General features: G+C 44.3%; 1 protein-coding gene across 1 annotated transcript in view; it reads right to left on the reverse strand.

The window, feature by feature from the left end:
• The window catches only part of LOC102379880 (myeloperoxidase), a 27,158-nt gene extending 3,389 nt beyond the window's left edge, over positions 1-23,769 (reverse strand). The window contains exons 1-13 of the mRNA XM_006036984.1: positions 23,640-23,769; positions 23,478-23,552; positions 22,881-22,974; positions 17,520-17,695; positions 15,874-15,997; positions 15,206-15,335; positions 12,856-13,062; positions 11,240-11,555; positions 9,172-9,332; positions 6,341-6,587; positions 4,767-4,937; positions 2,844-3,081; positions 410-621 (exon numbers count right to left, since the gene is read on the reverse strand). Of these exons, the coding sequence (XP_006037046.1) occupies positions 410-621; positions 2,844-3,081; positions 4,767-4,937; positions 6,341-6,587; positions 9,172-9,332; positions 11,240-11,555; positions 12,856-13,062; positions 15,206-15,335; positions 15,874-15,997; positions 17,520-17,695; positions 22,881-22,974; positions 23,478-23,552; positions 23,640-23,769 (2,281 nt within the window). The remainder of the gene's footprint in view (positions 1-409; positions 622-2,843; positions 3,082-4,766; positions 4,938-6,340; positions 6,588-9,171; positions 9,333-11,239; positions 11,556-12,855; positions 13,063-15,205; positions 15,336-15,873; positions 15,998-17,519; positions 17,696-22,880; positions 22,975-23,477; positions 23,553-23,639) is intronic.
• Positions 23,770-26,128: the final 2,359 nt, after the last annotated feature.

Genomic DNA, 26,128 nt, shown 5'->3' on the forward strand with positions numbered 1-26,128 from the left:
GCCCCCCCGCGCTTCTTTTTAATGGTCTTGATATCCCATCAATCAGGCATCTTTTGTTCTGCAATTCTGCTCTCTATTAGCTGTTCCTGGTAATGAAGCTCCTATTTCATAGCCCCACAGATTGTTTTTTAACATATTCCAATTAAATTATTTGTTTTTGCTTCTATCTTAAGCTGAATAATACAACCTTAGGCCCCCTAGCATATTAGTAAAGTTTCTAGTTTATTTTTAATTGGAAAAAAGTATGTGTTGTTTTATATGTGATGATACACCTCACTATTTGCACTCCCCTTTTCCAAATTCTAGATCTGCCCATGGACATAAATATCTATTTTTGGTACCCTGGAAGAAAAATAATATTTCCTGTCTGACAAAACTTCCACCATGAGCCAACATATTCACTCCACACCTTTTTCTGCATTCCTTGATCTCCATGCCGAGAGGTTCAGCTTTGGTATCTGGTTGCAGCTCACAAAGTCTGTGGGGAATCTGTTGGCCTGGAAAACATTCCTAGGTACTTTCCGGATGTGTGTGTTATCACAGATTATGCGTGACAAGGAGATCCTGGATAGGGCGTGGCGTTGCTTTGAAGTAAAAGTGTTTCGATTTTCCCACCAGAATCTACAAGAAACAGAAGGAAAATAGCAACAGATTTTATCCTTTGGGTTTCTACACACTTTGGACTGTTGACCATGAAATGTCAGAAACACAGAAAATTCAGAACTAAGGTTAAATTAAAAAACACGATATTGAGGCATGAAAATGAGTACATGACATCAAGTAGCCTTAACTTTATTCTGCACAGAAGCATGCCATGCAGAAACCCCAATGAAGACATAAAAAGTTCAGTCTGAAGTTTTACCATTTATGATTCCTCTAAATCATTTAGCTGACTTGGAAGGACACTTTTTCATTTTTCATTCTTTTTCCTTTGAAGTAAAAATCCTCAAGCATCACCAAGCATTTTCTCAGGAGTAATCAAACAGGACATTATGTAGGCAAGTCTGGGGTCTCTCTCTCTCTCTCTCTCTCTCCCATTGCCAGGCATATGGGGAAGAGGCAGAGATGATCCGAGTAGAGTGTGGGGCCCGGGGCAAATCAGCCTGTGTGGGGTCCGGCCCCCGGATGCAAAGAAGCCAGTGGCAGATTCGGCGGTGGGGTGGAGGGGGTGGCAGGTGGCCAGAGGCACTGATTTTAGCAGCAGATTCAGCTGGGGGGGGCATGCCGAGTGGCCAGACATGAAGCCAGCAGCAGCAAGGCATTGCTGCACCACTCCACCTAGCTCTACAGGGGCCCCCGAAGCGTGGGGGAGTCACCCTGATTTGCCTCCCCCTAGGGATGGCCCTGGGAAGAGGGATGACTGAATGACTGGAATCCCTACTGCTCCACAACTGAGGTCATGGGATATTGTTTCTGTTGCATGGTGTTTTCTGCAAAGGGTGAATTGTGCATCTTTTGAGTGAATGAGAAGGGAGGCTCTGTTAAGTAGCTTAACTTTTCAGTTCTTTGCATTTCATATTTAAGCATATTATAGGTAGAAAAAGCTTAACTACGAGATTGTAAACACAAGGAGTTGAAGAATAAGCATCCTGATTAGATATTTATGGTAAATACTGGAACAAGAGCATCTGTGCATGGTTTTAAACAGAAACAGGCATTCTTTTAATACCCTTGATGTAACTTAACTTTAGAGATATAGCAGAATAGACTTGAAATCCAAGGAGAAAATAAAAGTAAAGGAGATTGCAATAATAGTATCATGCTTGCGGTGTTCTGCAAACCTTACTTGTGACTGTACCAGAGTTATAAAGGTTGCCCTAAAACCAAGTTAATAAACACTTACCTGGATCCAATGGTTACATAGAGATATTACAAAGATAAAGATATGGTTGTCCCTTTTTGGTTGAGGCAGATAGGCAATAATAAAGGCTTTGCACATTGCTTTGGTTAGAAGGAAAAAAATATAATATCAAGTCAAGTATTTCTGGTTGAAGTCATGTTAAAAAAATCTACACAAATCTTGAATGCAGTGGGAACAAATAATAGGATGCCTGCTATGAGTCACCCAAAATCCAGTCTACCAGTGTATTGTTATGCACATAAACTCAATGGATATCATGTCCAAAAGCATATTGGGCTTTAGAAGCATAATAACCGTTAATTTTCAATACGAGTCAAGTGCCTAACTGCCTTAGCCACTTTTAAAAATTTTACTCAAAGAGGGATGCTCCCAGAATATTCCATAGGTCATTAGTTGACCTGCCAAGATGGCTTTGGGTGACACTCAGCCCATCAAGACATTTTTCATATCCTTGGAATTACTTCAAGAAAATTATTCTTGCCCTTGTTGGGACTCAAGCCAAAGATTAAAATGTTTGGAAACAGAAAAAGGAGGGGTTTAAGCTACAAATGTTTGCATTAGTCACAGGCCAGCAGTGAGGAGAAGGATAAGGAAATAAAATCTGATTTGAAAATTTAAAAGTTATAAGAAAGGGAAGAGGCTGAAAAAGAAGAGTTTGCCCAGACTTCAGGGATGGAAAAAGAAGAGTTTGCCCAGACTTCAGGGATGCTGATGCTTTCAAAAGGGGCCATTAATTCTTCAGACCCTTGCAGACAGAGATTGATTTTCAATAGGCACTGAGCACTCAAAACTCAGTTCATGTTAACAAGACCTGTGAGACTTCAGCCCAAAGGGTTTTACCCAAATACTTCTATCCAGGCTGTCCCAGTGGATACAAGTGGGCATGTATGCATTACCAGGAAGAAAATAAAACCTGAGAAGGTGATGATACAATCACAGCTACAGCCATCCCAAACACCTGTTCCAGGACTCCAGTCCTTACCTGTCCCCATCTCGCAATTTCCTAAACTGAGTGCCAATGAGACAAGCCATCAGAGGCCCCACTCTGCCATTACGAACAAAGGGCTCTGCAAGGGCACCAAGCCAAATATCAATGTTGTTTGGTGTCCTGTACAACTCAATGAACATCTTAGCCAACTTCCTATTCCTCAGCACAACAGAGAGTTGATTTTCATTGCGAGGTTGTGAAAGCCCACAGAATCGTCTCCAGGCATTGTACCCTGTGGAAGCAAAGCAAAATACAATCAATGCCTTCTTCCTTCCACATGAGCTACCAGTTTGCTCCTCTTTTACCTTAGAGTCTAGGGGAGATGTACATTTCTTGTTTCCAGGTTATCTAAAGACTTTTCTAAACAACTCACCTTACTGCCTACATCTTTGGAAATAAATTATTAAGGAAGTGATATGACCGTCTCCCTATTACCCTGCAGAGTTCATGTGTTCAAGTGAAATGACCATTCTTTGAATGATGTAGTTTTGCCATTATCCTTGCAGGCAGTTTTTAGTCTACCCATATAACTGTGTCCTCCTGCATTTTGGCCATAAGCCAATGAATAAGTGTACCTCTCCATGGAGTGATCACTGATCAGTAATTTTCAGGCTGGCTCTACAGATTAAGGCTTAAATACAAATAAAGACTTCAGTGTCTAGGACAGGACTTATTGTCAAATTTAACAATCTAGATCTGAAATAGCGATCCAAAAAATCCCACTCAGTTACCACCTAACCTTGGAGGTGTTTAAATTCGCTAAGCATCTCCAAATCTCATCTTAAAATTTGCCTGTGTGTCTAGACTTCTTAATGTGATATGAATGCAATGGATTGTTTTCTTGGATCTCCATCCATCCCCATAAGCTCCACTCAGATGCCTATTTCAGAAAGCAACATCCTACTTACTCATTTATTGTGGTATAGCACAAATAACAAGATAAAAAAATATATATTCCAAAGAGGTCTCAGCCAATACCAAGACATTTATACTTATGCTCCTTGATAGGCATTTTTATGCCAAGATGGGTGAATAGGTTTGGTATGGTTCATTTTTTGTACCATGCTTTTGGACTACCTGTTTTTCTCTTAGATTTCTAAAGCATGCTGTCATTTATATTCGTTAATTCAGTGTATGGCACTTGAGATGCAATAATTGCATAAATACAGACTGGAGAATGATTGGCTAGGCTGCAGTACTATAGAAGATCCTGGGGACTACAGTGGACCATAAGTGGAATATAAACCAACACTGCTCTTGTCGCAAAAAAAGACAAAAAAGCCAACAGCATGGTGGGTTGCATTAATAGGAGGTCTCTTGCAAATGAAAGGAAGTGATTTTTCCACTCAGCTTGGTACAAGTGAAGCCTCAGTCAAAACTGTGTCAAGTTTTGAGCCTCACTTCAAGAAAGAAGTGGACACATTGGAAAGAGTCCAGCAGAGAACAACAAAGGGCCTGAGAAACAAAATTTAGAAGGACAGGTTACTGTCTAAAAAAGAACTAGGGTTACTCAGTCTAGAAAAGAGAAGACTGAAGAAGAATTTGATTACAGCCTTCAAATTCCTGAAGGGAGATTACAAAAATGGAGATAGACTTCTCTGTGGTAGTAGAGGACAGGATAAAGATACACAGCCTCAAACCACAGCAAAAGAAATGTAGGTTAAAGATTAGTAACCTTCCGACTATGAGGGTGGTCAAACATTGGAACAGGGTACTAGAAAAGTCGTGGAATCTCTATCCCTGGAAATTTTCAAAAGCACGTTAAACAGACACTTGACTGGGATGGCTTAGGGGTGATCCTATTCTGAGCATGGGGCTGGAGTAGATGAGCTCCTGTCCAGCCATACTTTTCTACATGTATTGTTGCATTTCCTCTAGAGAGCTCTTTCCAAAGATAGCGTCAACTGCAGTTCCTACCTGGGAGGCCGTGGTCCCTCCCACGTTGCATGTTAAGGGCAGCTAGATCCAATCCAATCCTCTCCACCTGTTCAAACAATCGGTCCCGGAGTTCATCCACAACCATTTGTTTTTGCGTCATCAGTTTGGCCTGATTACCCATCAAGCTGCGGAGCAAAGGATCAATGCCTCCTGCAACGATTGAACAGCTGCTTGTGAACTGCTTTACACATCTATCTCCATTAGCATTGGAAACTACATGTGGAAGGGTCTAGCAAAGCTGAAATGACCGTTTTTATCGACTTGCGAGTACAATAGATATGCTGTCCTGACTAAGGCCCCTTCAGAAAAAGAGATGGTCCAGTGACTAGGGTACTAGGGTGAGGCAGACAAGCTGTAGGGTTCATGCCCTACTCTACCCCAAGACTTCCTTTATGACACTGTGCAACCCAAAAAACTCTCAGGTCTCAGATCCCTGCTTACAGTTTATGTGTAAATTCAGTACCACATCTATCAGGAGATTGCCATAAGTGCAAAAATCATGAAGCTGCCAGATATAATGGGAAGGATGACCATATAAAAACCTGTGGCTGAATTATTTTTTTTGCAAGTGTAATGCAGAGTTATTTCAAAATTTTAACTTTATTAGCACCTACAACATTAAGCAATTATGGTGTGAGCTCCCTTAACAAGAAGAGTCACATGTTGCACACAGAGAGCAACTACTCTAGCAAGATGCTCTGGCCCCTGGTAAGTGGCAGAATTAGTATCTGTTCCTGTGACAAGTGTCCTTATTTTGATTAAAATTACATTGAGCTTGTCTGCCATAAAAGTGACACCAAGGGTGAAGTCACATGTTATACTTAGACCATACTAAATCTGGAATGTTAGCAGTGCTAAAGTTAAAATTATAAAGTGCTGTGAACAGCCACACATTGAGGGTTAATACCATTTCTTGCCTGCACAGCTCTGATTAGCTACTAGAGCTGGCAAACAGAGGCATAACCAGGAGCCAGGACACCCAAGCAATATGTCTGCTCTGGGGAGGGTAGGAACACTGGAAGCAGTGCATCCTGGAGGACTGCAAATCGCTCATTTTATCTCTAAATAGCATGGCCCAGTTAACCTCTTGCCTGACGTTGCATAACTTTAAAGCAGTTGGAGGGCACTTAATGTGAATTAAAAAGCTTTAAACATGAGGACACTTGTATTTTAAGTGCTCTTTACATGGTCTAAATGTAATGTGCAACTTTCACACTAAAGGAGGCTGTGTCTACATGAGATGCTGACTGTGCAGTAGCTCATGACTACTATGCAGCAGCACTGCATGGCAGAAAGTGTGACACAATGCTACTTCACAGTAGTCTCAGGCTACTGAGCAGTCAACATCATGAAAAAGCCATTCAGCGACAGTACTGCACAGTAACTCCAGTTACTGCACAGTCATTTAGTACTTATTTATACAAGTACTAAATGACTGCACAGTAACAACTGTCCAGTCAGCATCTCATGTAGATGTGGCCAGAAACTGGGAAGGGTCTGAATGAGATGTAGATACAGGCTGTAAGAGTTTTGGGCTCCGAAATAGGTTTTACCTTCCATTACAATTCTCCAAACAGCAAAGAAGGATTTGCTGAGGAGTATTTTGGAACCCATAGGCTTATGCTGTTCATTTAACCATTCCACTACAGGTGGGATGGCACCATGACCATAGCGGAAGGCCAGCGTGAAGACATTGGATATTCGGGGATCCACATAGCTCTTGTAGCCTCGGTAGGGAGGAAGAGTTCTCCAGAACTGATTTCCCAGCAGCTTGGGCAGGTAATCTCTGTAGGTTATTATCTAGGAGGAAACAAAGAGAGCAGTGAGCCACTCATTGCATCAACTGCCAGCTCCCTGGGAGCACAGCAAGGTTCAAGGTCTTGCTTGTCTCAAACTAGAAAGAGTTGCTATAGGCAACTGGTTCAAAACAAGCTGTGAGATAGGATAGACCAAAAAAAGGCAACGGCTTAAACAAAATCAATGCCAGGAGCATCACAGAATGGGAACAGGGACTTCACTAGAATTCCACGTCACCCAAATACTCCTCCATCCCAAGGTGAAGCATTTAACTTACTCCCTAATTCTGAGCTCTGGTTAATGGTCATTTCTACAGCAGGACCCTAAATCACAGGCTCAGCAATCCACCCTGCAGCTGGACAGATTTAGGCCTGGGCACAATAGGACACTGCCTAAGACTATGGCTCTCTAAACCATGCAGGTGTATCAGAATCTCACTGAAACTGGCATTTTCCTTCCCTTTGTGCCCGAGTAGAAAAAAGCCTGAAATGTAACCTCTGCTGTGACATCAGCAAAAGTGCACATGTCTGGTCCTAGGTAACTGATCATTCACCCAAAAAGAAACATTTTCAAGAAGCTCTAAGCACATAACAAGCTGATGTTAAAATGGCAGGGCCCTTCTAAGCCACTGTAAAGAGCTAAGATTCAAATGGCACATTTCATAAGCTAGGGAAATGCAGTCACTTCTGGTGGGGGACACCCAGCTGCTTAACCACTCTAGTCTATTTTATTCTGGTGCATCAGATGTACTGGCCCAAGGAGCACATAGCAAGAGCTACCACCCATGCAACACTGATGAGTTCCAGGAACTCTCTCCTAACCTGCCCCTTGGTGTCAGACAACACCTCCAGCAGCACAGCTCCCACACCACCAATATTAAGTATCAATTTGATTTGGTTCTTGCAGCAGCTTTTCCCTTGAAAATCCAGCTTGAAATACTGATGAAAAAATGGCCATGTGTAACCTGTGAGACTGCAACCTGAGGCAGCAGGCTGTGGGCAGGGGTGGATCCAGAGAGGGTGCTGTGGTATAGTTGCACCCTCCCCTCCACCCCCCTTCCTTTGATTCCTGTTCCACCTAAAGTTTAAAATCAACTCGTGGCAGCAGCATTTCTACTCAGGCATGAGTGAGGAAGCCAATTGATTTAATGGCTCATTATAATTGACCTGATTCCTTCTAAACTCCTCATTAAATAGGTAACATCAAGACCATTAAAAAGGAGAAGGCCATTAACAGGTGTTAATAGCCTTCTCCTTTTTAATGGTCTTGATGTTCCACTGATCAAGCTATCATTTCTTCTGCAATTCTACTGTCTGTTAACGGCTCCTGGTAAAGTAGCTCGTGTGCCATAGCCCTGCAGAATTGTTTTAACTCTAGTGAACAACATTAGCTCAGGTGTGGAAGCTAGCTAGGGGTGTGCGAAGCGGGCCATATTCAATTCGGATTTAGATCACTGTCCCTGATTTGATCTGGCCAAATCCAAATCTAAAGATTCGATGCCAGTTCAGAGAATCAGCGATTCGGACACAGACCCAGCTTTAAAATGTTTTTTCTACATACCTCAAGGTACCAATGCGGCTCATGAACACTGAGATGCTGGGGTGAGTGGAGCATCCCACAGGAGCACGGGGGCAGGGGCACATGCTCAGTGGTGAACCCAAAAGTGGACCAGAAGTAATTCCAGTCCACTTCCGGGTCTGCTGGGGAGCATGCTGGTAGGGAGGGGCCCTGCACCCCCTGCTCAGTGCTTGGCCATAGGGGAACTCCAGGTGCCCCCCCAGGCCCAGGAGGCACCAGTCACCAAGCAGGGGAGGTGTGGGTGGGCCCCCCCTGCGCACTCCCCGGCAGACCCGAAAGTGGACCAGAAGCGCTTCTTGTCTACTTCCAGGTCTGCTGCCAAGCAGGCTGGGGAGCCCCCCGCACTCCTGTGGGACGCTCCATTGGCCTTACCATCGCAGCATTCACCAGTTGCCTGCTACCTTGAGGTATGTAGAAAAAAACATTTAAAGCCGTGTCTATATCCAAATCTCCGAATCGATTCAGAGGGTTCCGATTCAATTCGGAGAGATTAAAGGGTCTCCTGATTCGGAGATTTGGCTGCAAAATTGGGCCAAATCTCCACTGAATCAAATCAGGAACCGAAGCTTCATACAGCCCTAGTGCAAACATTAACTCAGGTCTGGAAATAACTTTCAATGAAGCACTGAATGCACTGTCAAAATGCTCAAGATGACTACATTTTATGAATCTTAGAGATGTACATTTAATTCTAATCACTACAGGACTAATAAAGCAGCAAGTTGTGATTATTTTTGCATAGTTCATTGTGGTGTTTTTATACGTCATATATTTAATTAGCAAACTAATGGACATTCCAATACAGATATTTTTGGTTTTACTTCAATCTTAAACTGAATAATATAGCCCTAGGCCCCTAGCTTATTAGTAAAGCTTATAGTCTCTTTTTAATGAGAGAAAAATGTGTTGTGTTATGTGTGATGATGCACCACACCATCTGCATCCCCATTTTCAAAGTCCTAGGTGGTTGTGGGTAAACCAGTGACACATGCAACACTGTAGCCAGTACCTGGACCATGGCACCTAAAATCTTCCGGGCTTCCTGGTAAAGTTTTTCTCCATTCCAGAATGAATTTAATTTCTTCAGCTGTGTGGCCAGACGGTTGTGCTCCCGCAAAAAAAGCGTGTGCATAGCAGCAAGCTCTAGCATCTCACTGGATCGACTGTCACCTACAGAAACCAAAATCATTTGTCTCCTTCAGCCAACCCATTTTATATGCCACAGATCTCGACGGACTTGGCTATTTTATACTAACTGAACTTATCTCAAAGCTTCCCCTTTCACTCATGCCACCTTCCCCCTGACTCTCCTCCTTCCCTCGAGCACAGCCATGACTCCCCCAAGAACTCTGCAAATTATCCCATCACCCCAAGTCTTCTACTGCCACCCAGCTTCTCTTACTATTCATTGTAATCCACTCCCTTGCAGGAATCAATTCATCTTAAGTACAAGTCAAAATATTTGTCTAACCCACAAAAATAATTTGGGAATGAGAAGGTTAAAGTGTCAATATGTCCAGGTAAAACCTGCTAGGCACCAAGTATTCTCTACTTGGAAAAGCTGTGCCCTGGCCTAGCACAGGGAAGACACCTGGTGCTGGTCACACCTGCGTGTTACCTCATTCCTACAGCAACTCTCCATTGGTTCAGGCACAAGAAACCTGTGCAAAAGGTCTAGGCCTTGATCTTTGCCAACAATACTGACCTCAAATTTCATATAATGTCCACACATATCAGACACTAGCCAGTGCTTCTCTAAAGGGGCAACAGCAATATCCTGGCCTGGTGCTTGCAGCTATGACTCCATTTAGCAGTCCCAGCAACTCTGCCACCTGCTTCTATTTCAGAGCTATCAGGGGCTTATGCTTTGCATGTAGAAAGCCCCAGCTTGGTTCTGTTAATATATCCGATTATTTAGAAATCCATGCTAGCTCACATGCTTATGAGGAAAAGACCTCTATGGCAGGGATTAACAACCTATGACCCGCAGGCTGAATCTGGGCCATGAAACCTTTGGATCCAGCTCACAGATGCAAGGCTTCCATGGCATTCATCCCTGCGCTGCCATAGGAATAAGCACCCACAGCAGCAGGGTCCTAGCACCCACCCATCCAGCCAGACCCCAGGGTAGGTCATTCTAGCCCGCAGCCAGAACTGGTTGAATACCCTTGGTCTATGGTGCTGTATTAAGTAATTAACAAAATCCCCAGGATGCTTTGTTAGTTATGTTAGGAGCCTCACCAACCTATGTATGACCTTGTAACCTAATCAATTATTTTTATGAATTGTTTATTAGGGGCTTTCAGTTTATAAAACGATTTGCTCGTCTTGCACTTAATACATCCCAGCTACAAGAAAAAAACTATTCGTGTGCCTGGTAGTGTGTTATTTTCAGTATTGTTCTCCTTTTCAGATAAGCCAGCGTGCACGGACTACAACAGCTTTGTACAGCGCAAAAGAAATTCTCTCCGAAAAGGATTTCATGACGTCAGACACTGAGCTTGCTCCATCTGAAGTCTGGAAAGCTGGCAAAGATAAAGTAAATCTCACCAATCCTTCGCGTCACTGATTTGTTTTGGTTTTTCTAGCCCTAATCAAAGACCTCATGCAGTTTTCATTTCTGTACTGGTCTACTTCTCAGGAGGCACCATAGCAAACAAAAGAGCAACAGTGTACTCCGCACCCCTAGAGCCTTCCTTATTACTATCAGCATATCAGCATTGCTTTTTTTTTTTTTCTGATCTGCCTCTCTTTTCTTTCCCTCCTAATTTTTAACTGTAGTAGCATTACAAAGGACGAAGGGGGCGGGGAACAGGGGGAAGTAACTCCAGGTGCCGCCCCTGTTGGGGAGGTAGGCTGGCACAAAAATAGCTGTGACCACAGCAGCAACTGATCAGGCTGCTGGAATTGGCACCACAGAAGCTGGCACTGACCTGGACATCACACAGCTGCCTGGCTATGCCTCCTATTGCTTGAGGTGTTTTTATAACTACCAAGAAATAAGATAGAACCAACAGAGTTATTTACTCTGGGTCACCAAATCAGAGAATGACATGAGCCGCAAAAGCATGGCTTACCTGCAAGAAAACATGGGATTTGAGCTTTCCCACTGACCCTCAAACATGGATCCTTCTCCATCTTAGCAAAGGGCAAGAAAGCCAACCCTCGGTCAGTAAATCTGTTGTTAACAGCCAGCAAGCCCAGCTGGTTGTTCTTATTCCTTAGCCTGTTAGCCAAAGGCGCTTCACTGCCATACACCATGCTGGCATCTAGAAAGGATGTGAGTGCATTGATCTGTTCTCGAACGGCACTGTCCATAGAGCATGCAGGGGCTGAGCGGGTGAATGGGATGCAGTCATTTATGTTTTTAATACGTGGATCATCGCGTGGAATCTGCAAAGGAATAAGCATGATTGGTCACCTTCATGGGAGGGCATAAACTCTCTCAGAAAACAACATTTCCTCAGTTTCATAACACAAAAATAGCAGGAAACACTGTATAAACACCCTTCAGTGGTGAATAGCCTTGAGACCAAACACAAATCTTCATTTATGACAAAGGGGTGGGTTGCCCAGAAAACCTAAGGTTCTTCTCGGCTATAAGATTTTCATGCGCTCTGATGAAGCCCAAGTTGCTTCCAGTACAGTCCCCTCCACACCTGATGTGTGCAGAACTCCCAATGTCTTGAGAGCCCCAACTGCTCAGTGCCTATCCCATGCCTAACCCCAAGTGCCATTCATCACCTCCATGTTCATCTCACCTGCAGGTCCTGGTCTGGCAGACCTGCTCAGAGTACATCCAACCCCACACAAAACCCAGCATAAAGAAAGGATGGCGCCTTGTTTAACACAGCTGGCTACAGCACTTACCTGTGTTATGGGAGACTGGGTTATGGGAGGCAGCGGGTACAATTCTGTTTCTCTTTGCCTGTCTAAGTGATGAATTTCAAGCTGCGTAAGTGGCTTGATGGCACTTAGGTGTAGGCAGCAAGTCTACCTCCCCTGCAGTGTTGATGCCTAAATGTGCACCAGAGGGTCTAGAGCCCTGATATCTAGCTGTGTGCCCTAACCACTCACTCAACCACTTGGGCTAAAACATTGGTCTTCCTTCTGCACCACCACCTAAGCCAATCAGATGAAAAGATCCAATTGGCTTAGGTGCTTACTGCCTAACCTCAGCAGAGGATTCATTGCTGTAAATCTCAAGCATAGATACTCTTTTGTAAATCTCAAGCATAGATACTATTTCCCCTCACTCAATCCAATGTTCCCCCTTTGAGAAGAGGCACATTTGGAAGAACCTGCAGGGAAAGACAGTGGCCAATATTTTATTGCACCTATTAAGTGCACAAATTAACCTAGGTGCTTTAAGTGCAATCCTACTTCCTTCTGCTTGAATCCCTGAAAAACAGTTAATGCAAGAAAGGCGGGTAGATCCTCCTCCTCACTGCTTTTTGCAACTCAATCTTAAGGGTAAAATGACAGTGTGATACAAAAGTAGGTTACTGGACTTTCAGGAACTTGAACAGGGTGGAAAAGAATCACACCTAGGCACTTAAGTCCACTTAAATGTATATCAGGTGGGAAGGAGCTCAGCCCCACTGCAACTCCCCATCCCTGAGGTTAGTCAATTGTAAGGGATGAGACACCTCTTCTTTTTCCTGTTCTCTGGAAGGCAAAATCCTGTCATTACCTTGATGGGGAAGCAAGGTGGTGCTTTGACACAGCTGGTTTCACAGTTCACCCTCTCGCGGAAGGTAAAGTGTGTTGGTGTATCAGGAGTGAAGTCCATATCATGGTCGATAAACTGGCCCCACAGCATGAACATGAGTGCCCTCTGGTGGTCCAGCCTAAGCTGTGCAATAGGGAAGCGAACAATCTTGTTTGACACTTTTCGGACCTGGAGAGGATGAAAACAGAAAGAATATACTAAGGAATAGATCTGGGAAAGCATGGTTTATATAAAACACAGGAAAAAGTGTGTCAGTTCCCAAGGCCACTGATAGATCCCCATATGAGAAGGAAGCTGCTCAGACCTTCCGTTAGAAATACAAGCTTTCAAAAGGCAAATTCTTCACTTATTTTTAATGCAGGCTGTATGTTGTGCTCCCTCCATAGAGAACTTTTACCCTTCACTTTCCATCTCTACTCAGCTCTGCTAACCCTGGCAAACACCAAAAATCCCCTTCACTTACAGCTCTTCCACTCACAGTTCTGACGGAGCATCATAAAAGGTAAGCATGAATTCTCCTTATTTCACAGATCAGAAAAGTAACAGACAAAAAGATTAAACTGTTGTTTTCAACTGTTAGCATCAAGAATCAGTTCTGTGCAGAACAGCTCTGAACATCAGATAAGTATTTAGGTCCTCATGTTAGACATGCAAAAATCTAGAACTCTTGGTTCAGAGACGATACCTTTTATTAGACCAAGAAATCACAAAAAAAATCTTTTTCTGCAAGCTTTCGGGCTCACATGCCCTTCATCGGGCTCAGGGAACATTAAAGATGGTAAAAAGTCCCATAGGTAGGAAATAAGCTTTATTTTTGCACAGAGGAAGCTGAAGGTGGAAATCTGTCCCTCTGGGTCCATGAGAGTGTTTTTCTGAATTGCTCTTTGTTGTGCAGATCAGGCAGGATTCCCTCCCTGGTGGTGTCAAAAGGCAAGCAGGGAGGTGTAGAAATCTTTCTTGTTGTTCAACAATGAAATGCATAATCCTAAACTGGCTAAAATTCAGCATCATGTTAGACATCCCATTTAGAAGTAGGGATCTGAGTTCCTCAATTATAACTTCTGAGAAAGAGATATAATGCTGTTGTCTTTCATGTGGCTGGGGGTTTGAGGACCCCCCAGGTATATTTGTAAGAAAACAGAGGTATTAAGGTCAGGCAGTAAAAAAAAGCGGGTTCTTGGATTTGTAATGGAAATTCTTAGGCTTTATTTTAAAAGGAAAAAAGAAATTCCATATTCTAGAGCCATGTGCCTATTCACCAGCGAGCTGCAGGAGTACCCTGTCTCATGCAAAGCACATTTTAAATGAAGCAAAGGCTCTAATAAAGACCTCACCTCATTTCATATGTATTTTAGGAAATGCACAAATGCACCACCTGGCTAGACTAGTGAAGGGCTGTATTTAGACAAGGATTTAAGGTGTGATGCCAGCATCTGTTATTTGATGTGTCCTAATTAACACATTTTAAAAATGCAACTGGAGCCTTATTGACACTAAAGTTTTGGGGTTGGCAGATTTTAATATAATAAATTTAACACATTTGTCTACCTAAGAGGCCTACCAAAGCTCACAATAGGTCTCTTTCAGTTGATGATATTCATTTTACTTAGGAATCATATTCCTTCTGTTTGGTTCAATGTCTCTCAGAGACAGGACCTTCTCTGGAGACAGTCTTCCTTTACCATGATCCTGCCCTCCCTCCACATTGTTTTGCTCAGTTTGTTGGTCATACATGACTGGGGAGACTCTTTGTCCATGTTAGACCCTTGCCTGCTTAGCTCAAGCAACTGGTTTGTAGTTCCCTGTCTTTAAAGTCTCTCATTCTCACTGATTTTGGGAGTGGAATGGGAGCTTCCATGGAAATCCCCAGCTACTCAGGTCCGCTGTGCTTCTGACTGCCCTTGTCTCCCATCGCAAAACCCAGTTCTAACAGGAGAAGTTTTCCCACACTGCCCCTTCTTCCACAATTTCCCTTGCTGAGTATATTTTAATGTTGGGATATTTATGGTCCATGACTCTGTTTAGCATTAGGTTAGTGTGCTTGGAAATTATAAGTTAGGCCTGAATAGCAATGAGATCAGCTTACAATCACTAGATTTTAAAACAATAATAAATTTGGGGTCATCCCTTAACCCACTGTACGAGGCCGTTAGGGCTCAGCCATAGCTTTTCCTGCAATAAGAGGTAGGAGCTCCTTATTTCTAATGAAAGTGCAGAGACCCATGACCTCTCCTCCTAGTGCCAAACTCTATGGTGATTTTTCATGATTTCAATTGCATTCATGTATTTAAGTGAGTTTGCAAATCCTCACCAAGGGGAGAGTGAATCCAAAATACCGTTTTCCTTCTGTCCATCCTCGAGGAAGTGAAACTCTATCTTCATATTCTGCTGGCAGCCACCGGGCAAAAGCTCTGTTGGAAGCCCCTAATGTAGGATGTCTCCTGCAAGATAAAATGAAAGAATCAGCATTTATAATAGCAACAAATTATTAGTGGTGGCACAATGGTGCCAGGGTCCTTGAAGTAAGGGCTGGTACCCAGGTCTCCTCTATCTAAGAGGTAAAAGATGTGGGTTTGAATCTGCTTAGACAAGGGGAAGAATTGAGCCCTAGCCTTTTACATCCTAGTAAGGTGCTCCCCGTCACCACTGGATTCAGGGTGTAGCCTGAACCTACAGATGTGCGTTTGTTGTGTCTGAGAACACCTACCAGATCAAACCCTCAGGGTAGATGTGGAAGAAAGCACCTGATTTATAGATCTGGATCAAGTGTAGGCCTGAGCCTGTTTGGCTCTGTCAGGATTGGAGGCACTTTAGGGCATGTACAGAGGCAAAACTTTAGGCACCTGGAATCACAATTTTGAGCTTAGGCAGCCAAATTCTACCCAGTCCCATGTTAGGCACATAAGCCCTTTCTTGAATCAGAGCTCTAAGTCCCTCATAGGGAGAAGCAGCCATCCTCCCCACGGCAGATGTTATCACCTGTTGTTGCATTCACCCGTGATTGTACGGTACTGACGTCTACCTCCACACTTTACTTCCATATTCTGTTGGGCACATCCTGTCATCTTGTAAATCACTTCCAGCTGCTCTGGGGTTAGCACATCTGCAAGAGAACATAATGGAGGATAGTCCCTGAGCACCTTGACCCTGCTGGGCTGAGGCACTGGACATGGATATAACCTTCTGGGTCAATTTCCAAGCTCACAACTGCTGTCTGTGGAAAATGTGCAAGAATGAGCAAAGCTTTTGACTAGATCTGCCAGACGGACCAGGCCACAGATTCTCTGGTCACAATATCTTCATGCATGGCACATCAGAGATGGAAGTTGCTGGAAAAATATAGCACAAGCTTACTTTCAGATCTCCCATTTGCAGAAATGGGGAGATGCCTAGAGGAAGTAACGGAAGGACACCTTAGTGAAGAGACCATCCCCATCCTCCCTACAGCTGGAAAGTGGCTGTGTTTGATTCAAATCCCAAAAGAAAAAGGTAGGACTGGAAAGATCCATTTTGTTCTCTCATGCCAGTGTCAGATAAACTACAGGCCCTGTGCCCCTAACATTGCCTTGTTAAGGCTTCAGCAAAATCTTAGCTGAGCTTCTAGCAGGCCATCCTTCCCCTTCTTAATCTAGTGAGATTTTAGCTCAGTTTTTTTCTTAATGTTTTTAGATTGAAGGCTCCCCTCACAAAATGCCAGCTCTTGGTTTTCACTCATTTTTTGATTACAGAAAAAAATAGAGCAATTCTTCTGTTGCAGAGACCTCAACAAAACCACAACAGGTCAGAATATTTTTAACCCTATGGCTTCCTACTTGAAATCTCTCATATTTGCACACCTAACAGTACACACTGTATGGCATCTTGAAAAGGATCTCAAGGCACCCCAGGATGCCACAGCACACTGGGTAAGAATCACTGTTTTTGCTTCTAACCAAGTTCCCCCACTTTCCCTCTCCCTTCCTAGAAGGCCCGGTCAGGCTACCAAAAATATAATGAGCAGGGTGTTTCAAGGCTATTGCAGATCACACCTGGAAGGTAAGTAAAGTGACATCTTTCATGAAGATAGGGAGGCTTAATACTGAGAAGACAACAAATTGATAACCATTCCAAAATAGTAAAATAGGGTACACCTGCATGGGTATCTGTCTAGTAACTGGTGATGGGTTTTCTTATGAAATTGTTAGCATCTGATTGGTTTCTGTAGCTTTTCAATGTATAGCAAAAGTATACAACATGTAACTGTTTTATCACACTTTGGATATGTAAACCCCTATGCACTTCCTCTCTGCCAGCTGGTGATTAAAACTCTCTAGTTATACTCACTCCATTCTTTCTTTAATTGCAGTCCCTCCTCTCACTTCTGGTCTCCCCAGTGTTTTATCACCTGTCTCACTGAGATGATGGCAGCTTTGAAGTATAGTGTATGAGAGATTATGTCGTACTGGCATGTATCATGGCCTGGAAGCAGAGTGACTGCACATTGAAACCACTTGTCTTCTAGTTTGGCTGCTTCTGATTAAGGGCCCGATCCTGTATCAAAATCAGGAGGACTATGACTGGGCCAAAGGACTAGGCAGATGTGGGGCCTGGAAGAGGAATGGACAACACAAAACTGCACCATGTACCTGTGATATTGAATTCTCCCTTTATAGTTGGCCGTAGCTTCTCCTTCAGGAGATTCAGGGTGGTGTCCATGTAATCAGCAGCTCGTGTCGCAGTCCTGGTTCCTGCCACTGGTTGCTTGAAATACCGCAGGAAAGCTATTGGGGTAAAATCTTCCTTTGTCAACTTCTCCTTCATACTGGAAGAAAAAAATAATCCAACTGGAGCTCTGAAACAGAAACAATCCTACACTCCTCCCCTCCATCCCACAGCACAGCTCACTACACAGTGAAGTGCAGAAGACACACAGAAGTGATAAAGAAACATAGAAAAGAGGATGTAGAAGAAAGAGCAAACAAAGTACAGGGAGATGGATCCAACAATGAAGTACTGAACAAACAATTCATGCAATAATATAAACTAGATCCACGCTAGGACTCTGGTGTCTAAATCATTCATGCAACTTTGATTTTCAGTGCCCCACTTTAGCTGCCACTGAACCTCAGAGATGACTAAATTCCCCTACTGAGTTTCCACTAATGTCCCTTAGTATCTACATTCATGCCAGTGGACACGTGCACTGCCACCCAAGGCTTAAGGTGCCTCAGCTCTGGAGGGAATCGTGTCTCTGTCCTAGCTGAGCACTTTCATCCAGTGGGTCTTTTCAGAACACAGCAAATAGATCCTTGCACGGAGGAGGAACTACCCAACTGCCCAGGGATTGTAGTGCTCACTGAGGATGTGGGAGGTCTAGTTTCAAGTCTTTTCTTCTCTGCTTGAATTAGAGTATGGTTCTAAAGCCAGATCTCCCACTGCTTTAACTAGACTGTTTGGTTTAAAGCTGCTCCCAACTCCTCCCCAAGCTTCACCAGAGCACAGGTGTGCTCCAAAAATGCCCAACAAGGTGGGGAGTTTTCAGACTCCCATGTTAACGTCATTCAACTATGCATAAAATAAGTATTCACTGGATACATTCACCAGTATTACAAGGATCATTTTTAAGTTCCAGATGAAGCATGACCTGCTTCAGGTACGAACCAGAAGTCTTTCACCCTTTGACATGGGGAGATGTTATCCATACAATTTACCCTAGTAAACTGAAAAAGAACCATTCCTTCTTGTACTCAACATGCTGCCTCCAAATGGCCACTTCCATCTTGCTTTCTAAATGACCTCAACACTCCCTTCCAAAAACATCATGAAATAAACACAGTTACAATTCAGGCATTTTTAAAGCTGTATGATATGCACAGGCAAGCTAGGAAGTTTGCACAGGCAAGCTAGGAAGTTTTTGGAGAATGTGGGGGACAACTTACTTATGCAAGTGTTAGAGAGAGCAACTAAGGGCTGTGCTCTTCTTGACCTGCTGCTCACAAACAGGGAAGAATTGGTGGGGGATGTAGTAGTGAATGGCAACTTGGGCGGCAGTGACCACAAGATGATTGAGTTCAGGATCCTGGCAAAAGGAAGGAAGGAGAGCAGCAGAGTATGGACCCTGGACTTCAGAATAGCAGACTTTGACTCCCTTGGGGAACTGATGAACAAGATCCCCTCGGAGGCCAGTTTGAGGGGAAAAGGAGTCTAAGAGAGCTGGATGTACTGTAAAGAAACCTTACTGAGGACGCAGGAACAAACCATCCCAATGTTCATGAAAAACAGCAAATATGGAAGGTAACCAGTTTGGCTTAGCAGAAAACTCTGTGGTGAGCTTAAACACAAAAAGGAAGCTTACAAAAAGCGGAAATTTGGATAGACAACTAGGGAGAGTATAAGAATATTGCTTGGGCATGCAGGGCTGAAATCAGGAAGGCTAAAGCACTCCTGGAGTTGTGGGTAGCAAGGAACGTGAAAGGTAACAAGAACAGTTTCTACAAATATGTCGGCAACAGGAGAAAGCATGGGTCCCTTACTGAATGGAGAGGCTAACCTGATGACAGATGATGCAGAACATGCTGAAGTACTCAATGCCTTTTTTACATCAGTCTTCACAGGCAAGGTCAGCTCCCAGACTACTGCACCAGGCAGCACAGTTTGGGCTGCTCACCTTCCCCTCCCAGTGGTGAAGAACATGTTAAGAAGCATTTAGAAAAGCTAGATATATACAAGTCCATGGGACCAGATGCAATGCATCAGAGGGTGATGAGGGAGTTGGCTGATGTGATTGCAGAGCCTCTGGCCATTATCTTTGAAAACTCGTGGCTATCAGCGGGGCCCAGACTATTGGAAAAAGGGCAAATATGGTGACCATCTTTAAGAAAGGGAAAAAGGAGGATCCAGGGAACTACAGACTACTCAGCCTCACCTCAGTTCCTGGAAAAATCATGGAGCAGATCCTCAAGGAATCCATTTCTAAGCACTTGGAGGAGAAAAGGGTGATTAGAAACAGTCAGCATGGATTCACCAAGGGCAAGTCATGTCTGACCAACCTGCTTGCCTTCTATGATGAGGTGACTAGTTCTATGGATGCGGGGAGACCAGTGAATGTGGTGTACCTTAATTTTAGCAAGGGTTTGATGCAGTCTCACAGCATTCTCACAGGCAAACTAAGAAAACATGTATGAATGGACTGTAAGGTGCATAGAAAACTAGCTGGAGCATCAGGCTCAATGGATAGTAATCAATGGCTCAATGTCTAGTTGGCAGCCTGTATCAACTATTCAATGCCTTTATCAATGACCTGGAAGGCAGCACAGAGTGCACCCTCAGCAAGTCTGCAGATGGCACCAAGCTGGGGGGAGTAGTAGATACGTTGGAGGGTAGGGCTAGGATTCAGAGTGAACTCAACAAATTGGAGGATTGGGCCAAAAGGAATCTTGTGAAGTTCAACAAGGACAAGTGCAAAGTCCTGCACTTTGTACTGGTGCATGGGATTGTTCTGTCCTGACTGGGGATTGACTGGCTGGGCAGCAGCTCTGCAGAAATGGACTTAGGGGTTACAGTGGACAATAAGCTGAATATAAGCCAGCAGTGTGCCCTTGTTGGCAAGAAGGCTAACAGCATACTGGGCTGCATTGGTAGGTGCGTTGCCAGTAGTCAAGGAAAGTAATTATTCCCCTCTATTCAACACTGGCAAGGCCACGTCTGGAGTACTGTGTTCAGTTTTGGGTCCCCCACTACAGAAAGGATGTGGACAAATTGGAGAGAGTCCAGTGGAGGGCGACAAAAATGGTGCAAGGGCTGAGGGACCTGACTTATGAGGGAAGACTGAGGGAACTGGGCTTATTTAGTTTAGAGAAGAGCAGACTGAGAGGAGACTTAATAGCCACCTTCAACTACCTGAAGCGGGGTTTGAAAGAGGATGGAACTAGACTGTTCTCAGTGGTGGTAGATGACGGAACAAGGAGCAATAGTCTCAAGTTGCAGCAAGGGAAGTTTAGGTTAGATATTAGGAAGAATTTTCTCACTATGAGGGTAGTAAAACACTGGAACAGGTTACCCAGGGAGGTGGTGGAAGCTCCATCCTTGAGGATTTTCAAAACCCAGCTAGACAAAGCTTTGGTTGGGATGTTCTAGTTGGGGCTGGTCCTGGTTTGAGCAGGGGGTTGGACTAGATGATATCCTGAGGTCTCTTCCAACCCTAATTTTGTATGACTCTATGATACACATACGTTATTAGGCAGTAACTAGTCAGGCATAAAATTGATACCTGCATGATACAGGTATCAAATTTATGCTCAAGCTGGCATAAATCACCATATTTAATGTGCAGTATGGGCATGCACATGTAGACGCATGCCCGTGCTGCACAGTAATTTTGGTTACTACACAGTAAATGTGCATGTGTAGAAGAACCCACTGGAGCAGAGAAAAACACCTGAATATTCATTAGGTCAGGAAGAGAGAGAGAGAGAGAGAGAGAGAGAGACTATGAATATGTGTGTGTATATGAATATGACTCTGATTAAGACATTAATTTGAAAACCTGAATTTCAGTCCCTGCTCCAATGAATATTTAAGTGTTTCATACAAAGTGGAAGAGGACTAGAAAAAGAACAGGAGTGCCATGTTTGGATTTCACTATAACTAACCCGAAATTTTCTGGATTGGTAATCTCTCCTGTTAGAGCTACAATATCCCTGCAGTGTTTTTATTTTTAATAAATTACTCATTACTCCTCCCATCCTTAACTCCATTTAAATAACAGTTTTAATAATATTGAAGAACTTTGACCTAATCTCCTAAAACATGCCTACTTCTAGGGCACATCTACATGTCACCCTATGGCACTGTGGTGACGCGCTACGATGACATAGCGTTCACATGGGTCTACATGCGATTGGTAGCTATGTCACCATAATGGTGCACTCCTCTGTTTTACTACATTGCTACAGCGACATAGTGGAGAAATATGTACTGCAAACACAGCACAGCACAGGTAGTTACTGCACTGTGCTTTAATATTTCCACAAGGAAGTACTAAAGCACAGCGCCACAGCAACATTGCTATATGGCAACATGTAGATGCACCCCTAGACTGGTCAATGTGTGTCAACTATGCTGAAAGCATGTTGGTTAATAAGCTGTCAGTTAGCTAGAATGATTCAGAAACACCTGTGACTCAAAAGATGAGATTTCTTAAAGGATGACTTTTAATTAGTCTGTACTCACAAAGTAACACCTGGCATGTTAAAATATGGCTCATGCTGCAAATTTGCAGCATGGGGGTAAAATTTGCTACCAGGAAATACCAATAGCAAAAATAATAAATCACACCAAAAAAGTGGTGCAGCACACACTCCAGGAGCATGCACTGGCAAGCACAGAGGCTTGGTCCTCCCAGGAGACACTTTGGCTACTAGCCAGAGCATCTCCCCTTTTGTAGTTGTTCCCTAGCTCCTCCAGCACACCAAGAGCCATGACGAGTGGGGAAATGGCAGTTCCCTTGAAGTGGGACATTTTGCCCCACACCAAATCCATGTGCAGGGGCATACGCAATGGCAAAAAGTACTGGCACAAATTTAAGCTGCTAATTTTTTCCCTATTGCAAATGCACACCCCTGCATGTGGGGATGCACTCAGAAAGACCAGAATAGGTCAGCATGTTTTTGACACTGTGGATTCCTATTTGAAATCTCTGGGTTTATCCAGTGAATTGTGTTTGCATGCCTAACAGCACTATCGTTGCATAGTGGCCCCAGCACCCTGGAAACGATGTCAAGGACCCCCAGGCTGCACAGGCCCCAGCACCCCTTTAGGGTCGGATATTAAATTACAGCCCATTGTATTCAGAGGATTTTTTCTTACCCCAAGATAGATTTCAACCATTGCAACACTTGCTCTGCAACCAAGGACCCTCAAATCCCTGGCAGTACCTCCTGGTGGATTAGGAACTATACAAGATGCAAAAAGGCTGCAGCATGCAACCCTGTAAGCAGGGAACTCACCTCTCCCGTGTGTGCTTATATGCTGCATCCACCAGGTGCTTGGCTTCATTGATGCTGTTAAGAATGCATGGATCCGACAGCTTCCCAGAAATACCTGGTCAAAGGAATGGGATGTGAGGACATCTCTTCCCATCAGTTCCCCCCACAAATCAGTCTGGTAGTCGGGGACTAGGCCACATCCCCTTCCCAAGCCTGCATCCACTCCAACACTGTCTGACCTCTCTTCTTACCCCAGGTAACCACACAGTTCAGGGTCCCTTAGTACTGTTATTCTCTCCCACATTTCATATCTTAGGCCATATCCTGTAACACCAAGTAATATTTTTGCACCTCACTATGATCCCTGCTCAAGCCTCTGAAAACGCATGACAGCAAAGGGTGGGTGAGCATTCATCCTCCTCCCTGATGTTTGTGACAGTTTTAGGACTAAGATTACATGTGATACAACAGACATATTCATTGTTAATTTGGGACTCAGGCACGATGAAATGGGATCTGGCTCAATGTAAAAGGTTTTAACTTTGTGCCCTTTAACTCAAAGTATAAAGAAAAAAATGTAAGCCGAGAGTATCAGGAAGAAGAGGAAGGGGACAATACCATATGAGGAGCCAGACACCTGGAACGGACTCAGGGTCACCAGGAATCCTAAGAGGGTGATACATGGCTTCACCCCTGGAAAGAAGCAGAAATACCCTGGGTTATTAGTGGTAAATGCAAAGAACCCATAGATTTTACTCACCCGGCAAAACAACTTAATACCAGGAGTTGTGACACCATCATCTGCGGAGACCTTTGACCCCCCAGCTCCAAACTGCCTTTTCCATTGGATGAGACTGTAATGGCTCTTCAGAAACGAGAGGGTGTTTTCAGCCCTGAAGGTACACAGCATCTTAGCCCTAGTCTCATTTTTACCTTAGTAGGCTAGGAGAAACACCCTTGCAGTCAATGGAGATAGCCAGTGAGAGAGGAAACAAGCCCAATACATAAAAAAACTTCACCCAGTCTGCTCGGATGATACTGCCTCTCATTATTGCCTGAGAACAGCAGAAAAGCTGTTACATCACTCCTTTTCGATGTGTTAAATGCTTTTCACTCTGCTGAAGCAGCCCATCTCCACCACAGCTCCCCTCCCCTCCTTCTCCCTTCCTTCTCTAAAGAGCTCTGAGGGCAGCTTTATCTCCCTGAGGATCAGGAGTTCACTGTAAGTGTGTCAGCACTGAAAATACAGAAGCTAAAAGAAGTGGCCAAGAACAAGTGGACAGGGCCATCATCAGGTACTAAATCATGTCCTGCCTAATCCATCTTCTTTGTTAGGCTGTGACCCTCAACAGTCCTGTTCTTCGTGCAGCAGAGACCAGGCCCAGATACAGGCGTGAACAAGAAGGAAGGAAAGGAAGGCAAGTGCTGCTGCCAAGCATAAAGCATCAGCTGTTTATGAAACCCAACTGCCTGTTAAAGAGAGGGTTGTGGAGTGCTTTTAATCTGATAACAAGTAGCCACTGTTAAGAACAGGTTGGCTCTGATCTATAATGAGCTTCATCTGTTCCCTTTGCATCTGCCATCCAGCAGCAGAGATCAGCTGAAGCATTACAGTCACACTACAGCGCCACCCTGCCCCACACTGCTCAGAGCAAGCTCCTGAACTGAGATGGAGTGGTATAGGGCTATTCCGCCCTGCATGTGCCAAGGCAGGACAGGCAAAGACAATCAAAGAAGCTGTCACTCATCTCTCTAGTAGGGAGAGGTACCAGCTATGTGGTTACAATAGGCCCACAACCCAGTGTGCAAGGCCCTCTGTGGAGGCCAAGGCCATTCAGTGTGATCAATAAGGGCAATGCAAACCATGCACAAATCTTTCATGATATGTGAGGCTTCTTATCCCCAGCTCCTGGAGTCATGTGATTACCTGACATTCTCAGGCGCATTTCATATAGACACACATGTACTGTATAGAGTGTTAAAGCTAGTCCTGCCTATTACAAGGAAAAGCTTGAGAACATGTTGCAAATTCAACCTGCAGCTCAGAGCCCAAGCTGCAGAGACCCAACTGGGTTACTGTTTTAATCTCATGCTTTTTAGCCCATCCCACAAAATCTGAAGCCTGTCTCATGATTTTGATCATTTCAGGCTGGCAGCTGTGGTGACAATATTTGATCCTCCTACAGCTGCTAGTCCCACCCCACAACAAGGCTTCCTGAAGCTGCAATGATGCACACTGAAGGCAGGCTCTGATGTGCAGATGGGACTTGGAAGCCTCCCTTGCCCAACAGTACAGGAAACCTGACCAAGCAATGCAGACATCAGAGAGACACCTCAGAAGACCTGTAGAAAGGAAACAGTATATAATCATGGAGCTGCATGGTTTCATTTACTACACCACTGCCCAACAGGACTGTACAACTGCCAGAGACAGAATGCATGACAGAGAGCAAAGACAACGCCCAGCACTAGACCAGGACAGAAAAGGGAGGCTGTCACAAAGACTATGCTAAGGAGCAGTCAAGAACTTCTCAGTGCACTCAGAGTGCAGCTCCCTCCTGTTCCTCCTATAGCTCTGCTCAAGAAAAAGCAAGCATTATATACACCAGCATCTCACCTGTCATCTTCTGCTCCTCTTCCCATGGCAGCCTGCTCCCTGCCCTTTTATCTCCAGGCAGAGAAGGGGAGGGCAGGCTCCAACTGGGCTGGACCAGGGCAGCCTATGGGGAAACACCCACTGCACATAGAATGGGCAAGGGCAAAGAATGAAATGCACCACCCACAGCTTGCCTAACTCTTCACCCTGGCTAGGGACAGACATTACACATAAACCTGTTTAAGTGATCAGAAACTGGTTTAAATCTGTAACAGAACAGACATTCAGTGCACAAAATGGCTGAAACCAGTTTGAGATAAATCTGGTTGAATGTAGTATCAGACTTAACTGATTTGGCTCAAACTGGTTTATGCAATATCTGTCCCAGACCCCTTCCTAGTTTAAGTTAAACCAAACTCCCCCAGCATCCCAACATGCTCTGTGGGCTGGGCTCTCTGCTCCAGCCCAGCCAGACTGGCCCCACTCCTCTGCTCCCAGCTGGAGCAGGGACAGGCAGGAGTGGGGGGTCTGGTTTAATTACCCGCTCTCTATCCCACAGGCAGGGACCTGAGCCAGGTCTGCTGGGCGTTCCCCCCTCACTCCTGTAGCAGCAGGGCATCATGGCCCCCAAGGCAAAGGGGACAGGGAGGAGAGTTAGTCTCCTGGGTCTGCC

This window comes from Alligator sinensis, unplaced genomic scaffold (assembly GCF_000455745.1).
Source record: "Alligator sinensis unplaced genomic scaffold, ASM45574v1 scaffold367_1, whole genome shotgun sequence".
Classification (NCBI taxonomy): Eukaryota; Metazoa; Chordata; order Crocodylia; family Alligatoridae; genus Alligator; species Alligator sinensis.